The sequence below is a fragment of the Moschus berezovskii genome, chromosome 24 (genome assembly GCF_049115385.1).
Source record: "Moschus berezovskii isolate FMDL1 chromosome 24, NW_MosBer_1.0, whole genome shotgun sequence".
Classification (NCBI taxonomy): domain Eukaryota; kingdom Metazoa; phylum Chordata; class Mammalia; order Artiodactyla; family Moschidae; genus Moschus; species Moschus berezovskii.
This window is the reverse complement of record NC_142483.1, coordinates 47,010,233-47,022,262: the sequence shown is the minus strand read 5'-3', so window position 1 is coordinate 47,022,262 and position 12,030 is coordinate 47,010,233. Positions and strand designations below refer to the sequence as shown.

The following is a 12,030-nucleotide window of genomic DNA, read 5'->3' as shown; positions in this document are numbered from 1 at the left end:
GGTTAATCAGTCAAGCAGTGACCTAGGTACTGCTATAAGAGGACTTCGCAAATGGAAATAAGGTTATTGATCACATGACTTTAAGATAGAGAGATTGTCCTGGATTATCTAAGTATAATCACATGAGCCTTTGAAAACAGAAAAGAACAGGAGAGGAGGCTAGAAAGATGCAGCATAAGCAGATAGAGCATGTGGACTCAACATGCCTTTGCTGGCGCTGAGATGTAGGGGTCACGTGCAGGGACTGGAGAGAGGCCTTTTGGAGCCCATGGAAAGCATGAGAAGGAACACGGGCAGCCCCGAGGAACAAAGACCAGCCCCAGGCTGACAGCCAACATGGAAATATGGTCGTCAGTCCTGCAGCCACAAGTAGCTGATTCTTGCCAACAGTCTGAATAAGCTTGGATATGAGTTCTTCCCTGTAGCTCCAGGAAGGGGCTCAGCCTTGCTGATGCCTTGACTGGTGCCCACCTGGCAAGGCTCTTGTTGGACTGCTATAACCTATAGCAGTCTTGACTTGATGAATGACTATTTCAGGACACTAAATTTGGGGCAGTTTGTCACAGTAGAGGTAGAGGGCCAAATGGTCCTGGTAAACAGTTTGTCTCTTGATGAAAACTTTTACTGTTCTTGGACCTGTTGGTTCAGAATTGCTGAACTGTGATGGTAAGTTAGTCTCTGGATATATTGGCTACCTCTGCCCCCTCAGAACATAAACCTTGAAAGCTCAGGCTCCTGGCTAATCCTGGAGGGGTTCCCCCATCCCCCAGCATGGGCTTCTCCTTGTCACCTGCTGGGCCTCCAGGCCCAAAATTCTGTTCTGGTTTCCGTCTGACAGCCTGGAGGAACTTTGTCCTCGAGGAAGCTCTTCCTTTATCTCTTGGGAAATGGGTGATTCATGTTCACAGAGGGCAGCTCTGTCTGCACAGTGTCACTTGACTCTCCTGACAGAGGTCACCTCCACACGGCTCACAGAGGGTTCATGCTAATATCACTGGGGGAGTGGGGGAAGGGCTGACGAGGACACAGACGCCCTCCTGCAGCTCCGCCTACCTGTATTTGGGGTTCCTGGTGTGGCTCAGCTGCAAGGCCACTGGTTTTCTGATGCTTATTCAGTCCCTTCTTTGTTCATGATGGTGCGGCTGAGGTCTGGAGGAGCAAAACTATCCCTCCAGTGTCACACAGCTCTGGGGGGTTTCAGCTCAAGTTCTGAGCTGCAAAAAAAAAAATCCCATGCTGGAGAAGAAGGAAATTGTAGGAAGATGCATACATGTTTTCTGTTGGCAGCAAACTAGATTAGGCTTGAGCAGCTCCTGTCTTCTCTGACAGCCTGGGGGCTGGAATCGTTGACCACGAGTGGAGGAGAAGAGTGAGTCAGGGCACCTGGGTCCAGGGCCCCAGCGAGAGGCAGGATAACCCCTCAGCTCAAATGCAAAACCGCTGGCCTTCTTGCGTTCTTTTTCCTGCTTCGCTTCCTGGCCCCTCTTTTGCTGACAATTTGACCTGGTTGCAGAATTTCTCACTCCTCTGCTAAGAAAAATCTCTCCTTCCCGCAGGCTCCCCAAGTAGAACCAAGTAAGACAGAGGCGCTTTCATCTCTCAGGGCCACCCGCTGTCACTTTGCTTAAGCCTCGTTTGTTTCCTCTGCCTGAAAGATGCCTTTAGCTTGGTGTCCCAGGGTTGGCCGGAGCCAGAGAGCATCCAGGGCTGTGACCGCTTTGTTCCTGAACCCCGTGTGAAGTCTTGGAAATGTCTGCGCTCACTAGAGTGAGGGGCAGTGGCCAGGTGCCTAGGATCATTTTCCCATGGAGTTCCTATCACTTTTCTTAGTTCACACCTGGCTCCGCGACCTTTGGAAACTTCTGAACCTCTCTGAGGACCCTTGTCCTTCAGCTGTAAAATGAGACTGGTAAGAGTTGGACTAAGAGTCAGACACTCACTGGGTGACTGAGCAAACAGATAGATGGATCTGTGTCTTGTACAGAATGCTCACACACAGCTCTTCCCACACTCTGTGTGGCTGCCAAGTGGCCTGGGTATGGTCATTTCAGGGTTGTTGTGTAGTTGCGAAGTCGTGTTCAACTCTTTTGTGACTCCATGGACTGTAGCCCACCAGGCCCCTCTCTCCATGGGATTTCCCAGGCAAGAATACTGGAGTGGGTTGCCATTTCGTTCTCCAGGATCTTCCTGACCCAGGGATCAAACCCATGTCGCCTGCACTGCCAGGCATTTCTTTACGGCTGAGGCACCTGGGGAGCCCCATACCAGGGAAGGTGCCCTCATCTTAGCTGTGGTCCAGTCTGTCTGTTTGCTTCGAGCTGCTTTCAGACAGGTTTCAGTTAGTAAATGAAGCCACATGCCCTGTATTTCAGTCTGTATTGGTCCCTGTGTGGTTGAGTAGAACTTCACTTGTAATTCTTTATCGGAACTGAAGAATTCAGTTGGAAATACCTTGGCTCGAAGGAAGCAGAATTTGCTTCATTTCAGGGCTCTTATTTTCTGAAGATTTTGTTCATTTTTTTCGGAGATTCTAAGTCAGCATGCTCCTCTCTCTGACTTTTCCCTTAGGTTCCCCGTGAGGAGCTGCTGCCAGAGTGCCAGACCTCCTGGGGGCTGTCTGCCCGACTGCCCCAGACTCCGGCAGTGGGGCGACCGATGGCAGTGGGCACCTCCCCGTGAAACCTGCCAAGCTGGACGCCACAGCTCTGCTCGACGACACTTTGGCCAACTCTGTGCCCCCTTCGGAGGCGTGCAACCATGCAGTCCTAGCCTGCGGCCTGGGCTTCCCCGAGGAGCAGTATGTGAGCGAGGCCGTGGAAGATGCGCCCAGCTGCAGAGGGTACCGAGATGCCTGCACCATCACCGGTAAGGGGGCCTCTCCCTGCTGGGGATGGGAGAGTCAGTGAGGACTGGGGAGCAGTAGGGCCGCAGGAGGGGGTCTCAGGGAGGGACCTGGAGGTTGAGGAGAGACCACCAGAGGGCAAAGAGTCTCAGCTTTGGGATTGTGAGACCTGCCGTCCAGAACTGAACTGTCTGAGATGAAGACTCTGTGTGATAGAATTGTCCTGAAGGTTAGAGATGGGAGCACTGAGTCTTGAGCAGAACGCCCGGCCGTAGTGGGGCTCAGGGTGGTTTGATCCCTCGCCCCTCTCCCTGAGGCTCTGTTTCTTCCGACATAGAATAGGTGTAATGAAAATAACACGCCGTGGTGCTGTGGGCTGCAGCAGTGGGGAACTCCCCGCAGGGCCCTGTGCACACTGTCAAGTTCAAGCTCTTACAGACACCTGTGTCAGTCACACCTTCCCAGTGTCCTGGGAACAGGGTGATCCGCCCCCGACCTACCCAGTGCACTGGGAACACCTTCTATTCAGGCACGTTGTAATGGAGCTCTGGCTTGTTTCTTCCCTTGAGGGATCCTCATGATAGGTGTTTGGAGCCAGCACCAGAGGGGCTGTGAGTGGGAATGGTGTGGGCTGGTGTGTGGAACAGCAGTGAGGAGCATCGTGATACATCCAGTTGCGTTTTTATTGAAGTTTCTGCCCAGGTCTCGCCTTTTCTGCCCTGTTTGCTTTCACGTTCTTGTTGGAAATAATGTTCGTTGACAGTTTCAGATATGCAGATTTGCTTCCAGTTGGTTTTCACCATTTTCTCACCAGTTAAGCAGTGAGGACCCCACCTCACCCCACCCCATGTCAAAAGCTTCCTGGGTAAGAGGGGCGTGGAGATGCCGGGGATCCCAGCCGAACCCCCGGGTGCCGAGCCCTTCCTCCACTTGTGTGCTGAATCCTCCTGCTACTTGCCTGGCCCCCAAAGGACACGCGTCCAGCACCTGTCCTGTCTCTGCCACACCCTCCGTTTCTCCTTGCTCCTGTCTCTCCTATTAGCACAAAAGCAGGTGACCACATCCTCCTTCTTAAAAGGAATCCTTCTTTGCTCTTTCCCCGCAGCCAGCATCCCTCTCTGCTCTTTGGTTTGCTGACTCTGCTTTTTCTCCTGTTTTCTCCTGTGTCCACTGTGCACAGCCTTGGACCCCACCATACCCCCAGTACTGATGGCCTCGTGCAGTTCGGCAGTCCATCCTCAGCCTTCTCGGCAGGAGTTGACACTGCCACCCCCTTCTCCTAAAAATGTGGTCCTCCCTTGGCTTTGAGTCCTGACCTGGCTGGCTGCTCCTCTCTGGGAAACTGGGAGGCCCCAGGGCTCAGCTCTTCTCTCTCCTGGGTCTGCGACTCCCTAAGTGATCTCACCCAGGCCCCAGGTGTTAGAACCTGCCTCTGCACTGACTACTATCCAGTGTCTGCCCTCATGCTGGACTTTCTCCCTGAAGGCCGGATGTGAGGGTCCGACTCCACAACACAGCATTTGTACTTGGATGCCTGATAGGCTTCTCTGACTAACCTGGCCTTTAGTGAACTCCTGGTTTCCTCCTCCACCTGCTTTCTTTGCAGTCTTTCTAAATGGTCCTTTTGCCCTTTCAGCTGCTCAGGCCAGAAGCCTTGGAGGCACTCGTGACCTCTGTTATCTCTTTCCTGCCCTGGTTCACTTGGAAGTCTAGTGACTCATGGTTCACAGTGTGTCCAGAGTTTGACTGGTTCTCGCTGGCCCCGACAGTAACTGGCCGAAGCCACCTTCATCTCACGCTTAGATTGTTGCAGTGGCCTCCTGACTGGGCCTCCTGCTTCCTTGCTTGCCTCTGTGCAGTCCAGTCTCTGCCTACCCAAAGGAGTGACTTTCTAAATACAAAGTCAGATGGCTCAACTCTTCTGCTTCTCACCTCCCCTAGACTTCCTTCTGTCCATGGCTTAACTGACAGGGTCTCCTGTGCCCGTTTGACCCATCTCCTCTTCAGCTCACTCCACTCCAGATGCACTGGCCTCCTCACTAATTTTTGGACAGACCCGCAGCATCCCGCCTCAGGGCCTTTGCTCTTGCTGCTGCCCAGCTCCTGGGTGGCCTTACCCGCGGGGAGCCTTCTGATTGCTACTGTACTGTCTCCAGATGGCCTTTCCTCGGAGTCCTTCAGTGAGTCCCCTGCAGAGAGAATGGTCCACCCCTCCCCCATCTCCCTTGCCTGCTTTAGCTTCCTCCCCAGATTTAGCCATGTGCTACGACATGGTTGCATTTTGTTGACCAAATTTGCAGTTAAATAGAAACTACTACTGGGGAAATCGCAAAGGCAAGGGCAAGGATTTTGTGCATCCTTGAGTCTCATGACTGAAAGAGCACCTGCATGTGGCCATTCAGTTCAGTTCAGTCACTCAGTCGTGTCCGACTCTTTGCGACCCCATGAATCACAGCACGCCAGGCCTCCCTGTCCATCACCAACTCCCGGAGTTCACTCAAACTCACGTCCATTGAGTCGGTGATGCCATCCAGCCATCTCATTCTCTGTCGTCCCCTTCTCCTCCTGCCCCCAATCCCGCCCAGCATCAGAATCTTTTCCAGTGAGTCAACTCTTCGCATGAGGTGGCCAAAGTATTGCAGTTTCAGCTTTAGCATCAGTCCTTCCAATGAACACCCAGGACTGATCTCCTTTAGAATGGACTGGTTGGATCTCCTTGCAGTCCAAGGGACTCTCCAGAGTCTTCTCCAGCACCACAGTTCAAAAGCATCAATTCTTTGGCGATCAGCTTTCTTCACAGTCCAACTCTCACATCCATACATGACCATTCAGTTCAGTTCAGTCGCTCAGTCGTGTCTGACTCTTTGTGACCCCATGAATCACAGCACGCCAGGCCTCCCTGTCCATCACCAACTCCCGGAGTTCACTCAAACTCATGTCCATCAAGTCGGTGATTACTCAGTAACTATTTTGTTGAGTGAATGAAATGTATCATTTAATTATTACTGCATTCCCATGAAGTGGGGCATGTTGTCCCTTTTTTGCAAGTAAAGGGACTAAATCAGGACAGGCTCAGCATCCTGCCTAAGATCCCTGAGCTCTAAGGGGCAGGGCTTGATGTAGGTTGTGACCCCAAGATAACATGTTCCCTGCCCCACCTCCGCCAGGAATACAGTCCAGGTGGAGAGACAGATAAGTGAGTAGAAATAGGCTATGCAGCATGGTTAGACCAATGATAAGCACAGGCACACGGAAGAGCACCAAGGAGGGCTGCCTGGCTGAGCCTTGAAGGGAAAACGATGGGGGAGACCAGGAGGGTTTCTCTGAGGAGGCAGTGTCCCAGCTGCATTTTCATTTGTCTGAACACGTAAGCTCACCACTGGGATTCCAGTGGCACTTTGCCAGTGAAATCCAGGAAGTGTTTCACTTGTTAAAGTAGTTTCACTTCGAACGTGACAAACGAGGGCAGAGTAATGGCAGAATGGCAGTGCTGAAACGTCAAACCCTATGGGGCGTGGTAGCTGGCGGTTCTTTGCTGGAGCATCCGTAGCCGGCGCCATGGGACAGCTGAGAAACAGCTCAGTGCTGTCACGTCTGGCAGGGACTTGATAAACAAGAGTGTAAACACAGCCACCATTCCGTGCTTAAGGCAGCCAGACAATGCAGAGCATGCTCAGGTTAAAGCTTTATATGTTGGTCTTTGGGAGGAAGACACAAACCAGAAAACGCTCTTGAGCATCACCGAGTCCACATATGTGGACTCCGAGGGCTTTGCCAAGTGCAGCCCTGGGAGACCGCTTGGCATCCAGCCTCAGATAAATCCACGCCACCCCCGGTTCCCAGGGAGCGCTGAGATGAACAACAGGCTTTTTGTTCCTCTCTAATTTTTAGGCAAAGCCAAATTGCCCGGCACAAAGCCCCGCATCCCCTCCCCCTCCCCAGGGATATCACATTTTGGGGTGCGTCATTTTTCAGTTTGGGGTGGTTTAACGAGATGAGCCGATAGGGTGCCCAGGCTGCCTGGAGTTACGTAACCCATTGTGCTTCCAGGGCAGTGCATAGTCTTAGGATTTGCCCCAACAAGCAAACTCAGAGAAAAGCTGAGTAGGTGCAGAAGGTGGCTGGGCTGAGGTGCTGCCCAGGCTGGGTGCTAATGGAGGATCGCTCTTTGCTCTGAACTGCCGCTGGAGTCTCTTTCTGCACATGGCCTTGGTGTTTCAGTTCGGGCAGCCCGTGAGGGCCCAGCCTCTGTCAGGACTCTGCCCAGGCAGGCTCATTCGGACAAGCTCATGTGGTGAGTGTGTTTGCGCGGCGGGTCCACTGTGCTTTTCTTTGTGAAGATTGTGGCCAGAGAGGTGAAAGGCCCCAGGAGAAGTCGTTTCTCTCCTGTTCTGTTCAGCTTGGCAGGTTGTCCTTGGACCTGGGCTGGGAAACTGCAGTATTGACTTGCTGACATGCAAAGTGGAGGGACCTTAGAAGCCACTCATCTCCCTCTTAGTCCCTCATCCAGGCTCAGGAGAGGTGGGTGACCCCCGCGGGGCCATGAGCAGCGCATCTGAGTTGGGCCCAGGCTTCAGGACTCCCACCACCTTGCCCTCCGAAATTCTCTGAAGCGGCTGACCGAGGTCTCCAAGATGCCCTCTGACCTCTCCTCCTGTGTGATTTTCCTGGTGCTGTGTCTTATCCTGGTTTCTTAAAGCCTCATCTGGTGTCTGGGTCAGCACGGGCTTTTTCAGAAGGTGAAGAATACAGGCAGACAGTGTCTCCCCCCGCCGTTCCTCTTTTTCTGCCCTCAGTTTTCTTTTTTTCCCCTGGTATTGTATGTGCTTGGTCCCATCCCTCCCATCCACACCCCGGTGATGATGAACTTGCTGATCGGTTCTGCTCTGGCTTGTCTCATGTGGGGCGAGCGTTTCTCTGCGCTTCCCCTCAGCTGATCAGAGTCCGACAGTTGATGCATCTAGTTTTTGTGCTTTCTATATGCTGTTACTCAGGGTCTGTCTGGGACCACACACCAGTGAGTTTCTCAGGAGCGTGAGCTCTTCTTGTTCTGTTCAGTTGTAGGTTTCAAGACATATGCGCACTCTGGATGGGAGATTAAAGAGATGTTGTGGTGTGTGTGTATTTAAAATATCTTCAGGCTTGGTCAGTAATTCTGTTCAGCGAGCATCTGTCTGAGGCCAGCTTTTTGATGGTGTCCACAGGTGAGATCTGGTCTCCCCCTCAGAGCCCTGGAGGTGAGCAGGGGTCGAAGGGACTCGCTGTGGCCCGGCCAAGATTGCTCCCACTGCGCTCATGGGAACTGTCCTGTGTGGGTGTCCTTGTCATTGCAGGGCCACCATTTCATTTTCTGTCACCAATTTAAGCCGTCACACTTGGTGACTTGTCCTCTGAAAACACACCAAATAAAATGTTATGGACGTCTTTTATGAATTAAATGTGAAGTCTTATCAGTTCCTGTCTAGTATAAAATTTTTATTGTGTTTTCCATTGAAAACGTATAATGTTGGTGGTACTTACTTGGCTAAGTGAAACAGAAAAAAATGGACGATGAAGCACCCTTTCTTTCACGGAGTGAGAAAATGTGAATTAGAATCTAGGGAACTGCACGTCTTTTTCTGAGTTCATAACTTAGAAATGATCTTTGCTTCTCTCAGTTGAATGGCCCTGGTTTAGCAGTTGGTTTGTTTTTGCAAGTGCAGTGCAGGAAGAGGGCCCTGTTATGCTGGTTTTAGAGCTAACACTTAATCTTCAGCAAAACACAAAAACACTCACTTTTGTCTTTTAAACACACTGACCTTGCTTCTCCTCCACTCCTCATCCTTAGGTGAGTGGGTAGAATATTTATTAGACAGGGTTTTGACATGTACTGTAAAATTTAGTTAAAATTATTAGTAAGAGTCCTGACATATGATTGACAGGCTATAGTTACAGATGCCTGATATATTCTTACCTTCATAATTCATTTTTGTTCTGAATTTGGGACAAGTTTTAATTTATCTGATGTATTGGTGTTAGTCTTTGCCCATTTCAAACTGTTTTAGGAAGCTGGCAAATAATAAATTAAAATTAAAAAATAAAGGAACTTCCCTGGCATTCCAGTGGTTAAGACTCTGCACTTCCAATGCAGGGCCCATGGGTTTGATCCCTAGTTGTGTTGTAATGAAGATCCCACGTGCTGCATAGCATTAAATTAAAAAATAAAATAAAAAATAGAGTAGTGTTATTAAAGATTTGATCAGGGGTGCTTTGCAAGGGCTTCAGTACGTTGAGTTCCCCAGCGGCAAATAGCGTTCCTAAGGGTGTTCAAGCAGGTTTTAGAAAAGGCAGAGGAGCCAGAGATCAAATTGCCAACATCCTCTGGATCATGGAGAAACCAAGAGAGTTCCAGAAAAACATCTATTTCTGCTTCATTGACTATGCTGAAGCCTTTGACTGTGTGGATCACAATAAACTGTGGAACATTCTGAAAGGGATGGGAATATCAGACCACCTGACCTGCCTCTTGAGAAACCTGTATGCAGGTCGGGAAGCTACAGTTAGAACTGGACATGGAACAACAGACTGGTTCCAAATAGGAAAAGGAGTACGTCAAGGTTGTATATTGTCACCCTGCTTATTTAACTTCTATGCAGAGTACATCATGAGGAACGCTGGGCTGGAAGAAGCACAAGCTGGACTCAAGATTGCCGGGAGAAATATCAATAACCTCAGATATGCAGATGACACCACCCTTATGGCAGAAAGTGAAGAGGAACTCAAAAGCCTCTTGATGAAAGTGAAAGAGGAGAGTGAAAAGGTTGGCTTGAAGCACAACATTCAGAAAACGAAGATCATGGCATCTGGTCCCATCACTTCATGGGAAATAGATGGGGAAACAGTGGAAACAGTGTCAAACTTTATTTTTGGGGGCTCCAAAATCACTGCAGATGCTGATTGCAGCCATGAAATTAAAAGACGCTTACTCCTTGGAAGGAAAGTTATGACCAACCTAGATAGCATATTAAAAAGCAGAGACGTTACTTTGCCAATAAAGGTCCGTCTAGTCAAGGCTATGGTTTTTCCCGTGGTATGGATGTGAGAGTTGGACTGTGAAGAAAGCTGATCGCCGAAGAATTGATGCTTTTGAACTATGGTGCTGGAGAAGACTCTTGAGAGTCCCTTGGACTGCAAGGAGATCCAACCAGTCCATTCTGAAGGAGGTCGATCCTGGGTGTTCATTGGAAGGACTGATGCTAAAGCTGAAACTCCAATACTTTGGCTACCTCATGCGACGAGTTGACTCACTGGAAAAGACTCTGATGCTGGGAGGGATTGAGGGCAGGAGGAGAAGGGGACGACAGAGAATGAGATGGCTGGATGGCATCACTGACTCGATGGACATGAGTTTGAGTGAACTCCGGGAGTTGGTCATGGACAGGGAGGCCTGACGTACTGATTCACCGGGTCGCAAAGAGTCGGACACGACTGAGCGATTGAACTGAAGGGTGTTCCTTTAGGCACCGAGTTTTCATAATGGGTTTACTTTGATTTGTTTTGCAAGTATCAGAGCAGTTGTCACTTCACACACGCTGTGTTCAAGCTGCTCTTTTAGGGGGACTGATAGGGCCAGACGTGCGCCTCTGTTCTCAGCATCCTTTTGTGCCCCTCTGCTGAGGTTTGCTGTAGGGACTTGAAAGGGATTCAGCAAGAGAGAGTGCTGGGTATGCCTTGCAGGTGGGTTGAATGTTCTCCCAGCCACACAGTTCACTGGTGATTCTGGGACGCATGGCCCAGAGAACCTTGACTTTCTTCTCTGCCCTCTGATCTTGACCTCAGACAAACTTGAGCAAATCAAGCAGAAACTATCATGAACAGGAACTTTATAGCTGTAATTGGACTTGGAACAAATCAAATTTCATAGATCTTGTGTTAGGGCTTTTCTGAGAAACAGAACCAACAGGATATTTTTATTATATTATATATGTTTATATATCATATTCTAAGGAATTTTCTTATGCAGTTATGGACACTGACATGTCCCAAGATATATCGTTGGCAAGCTGGAGACCCAGGAGAAGCAGTGGTGTAATTTCAGTCCAGAGATTAGCAGGCTCAGTGGCTCAGATGGTGAAGAATCTGCCTGCAATGCAGGAGACCCAGGTTCAATTCCTGGGTTAGGGAGATCCCCTGGAGAAGGGAATGGCAACCCACTCCAGTATTCTTGCCTGGAGAATTCCATGGACAGAGGAGCCTGGTGGACTACAGTCCGTGGGGTCACAAAAAGTCAGATATGACTGAGCGATGAACACAGCCTAGAAAGAGCCAGTGTTTCAGTTTGAGTTCAAAGGTAGGAAAGAGCTGATGTCAGCTGGAGGGCAGTCAGGCAGGAGGAATTCTGTCTTACCCTAGGGAGAGTCAGCCTTTTTGTTCTATTCAGACCTTCTATGGATTAGATAGGCCCGCCCACATCATGGAGGGGGAATCTGCCCTACTCAGTCTACCGATTTAAATCTTAATCTTATCCAAAAACACTGTCACAGAAACAACCCAGAATAATGTTCGGCCAAATATCTGGGTACCCCACGGCTCAGTCTAGGTGACAAATAGCCATCACATATCCTAGCAAAGGCTGACACTTACTGGGTAGTTGTTCTGTGCCTGGCAGGCTTCCAGGCACTGCTCTGGAAACTCATTTTGTTCTTGGCACACCCCTGCTGGGCAGGGACTGATATCACCCTCATCTTTAAGGAGGCGCAGAGTGGGGAGACCTGTCCTCTCATGTAAACCAGGCATCCTTGGGGTTTGGGCCCAACAGTGTTATTTTCTGACCCTGTTTAACCTCCTTCACTGTGAGTTTTTCTCTTTTATTAAGTTCATTTAAGTAGAGTTTTAATGATAAAAATAACACATGCAAATAGTAAAACTCAAAATTGTACCAAAGCATAGTCAATGTGGATTAGCAATCACCCTTCCATCTGTACAGTTTAACCACTAAAAAATCATTCCAGTAAGTTTTTATGCACCTAATTATTTTTTCTGAAAATCCACTTATGGGACCATACCGTATACCCTAATCTGCTTTTTAAAAATTAACAATATTATGATTGCTTCATTGCAGTACATAGGATGTTGCCTTATGCTTTGAAATGGCTTCATAGTTGCTCATTGTTTGGCTGTATTATTATCATCTTCCATTTATTTTTGTT

General features: G+C 49.5%; 2 protein-coding genes across 7 annotated transcripts in view; both read left to right on the top strand.

Moving 5' to 3' along the window:
* Positions 1–2,707, top strand: part of LOC129547549 (uncharacterized) — a 58,238-nt gene extending 55,531 nt beyond the window's left edge. The window contains exon 4 of the mRNA XM_055413292.2: positions 2,569–2,707. Coding sequence (XP_055269267.2) covers positions 2,569–2,679 — 111 coding nt within the window. The 3' untranslated portion in view covers positions 2,680–2,707. The remainder of the gene's footprint in view (positions 1–2,568) is intronic.
* TRAK1 (trafficking kinesin protein 1) overlaps positions 2,607–12,030 on the top strand; it is a 106,273-nt gene continuing 96,849 nt past the window's right edge. The window contains exon 1 of one of the 6 annotated variants that reach the window (XM_088831609.1): positions 2,607–2,865. Coding sequence is in view for 5 of the 6 variants with exons in the window: in XM_055414552.2 (XP_055270527.2) it covers positions 7,046–7,136 (91 nt within the window). In the remaining variant the exon portion in view is untranslated. Of the gene's footprint in view, positions 2,866–6,938; positions 7,137–12,030 lie in introns of those variants that run through there. The other 5 variants (XM_055414552.2, XM_055414553.2, XM_055414556.2 and 2 more) reach the window with 5 other exon arrangements.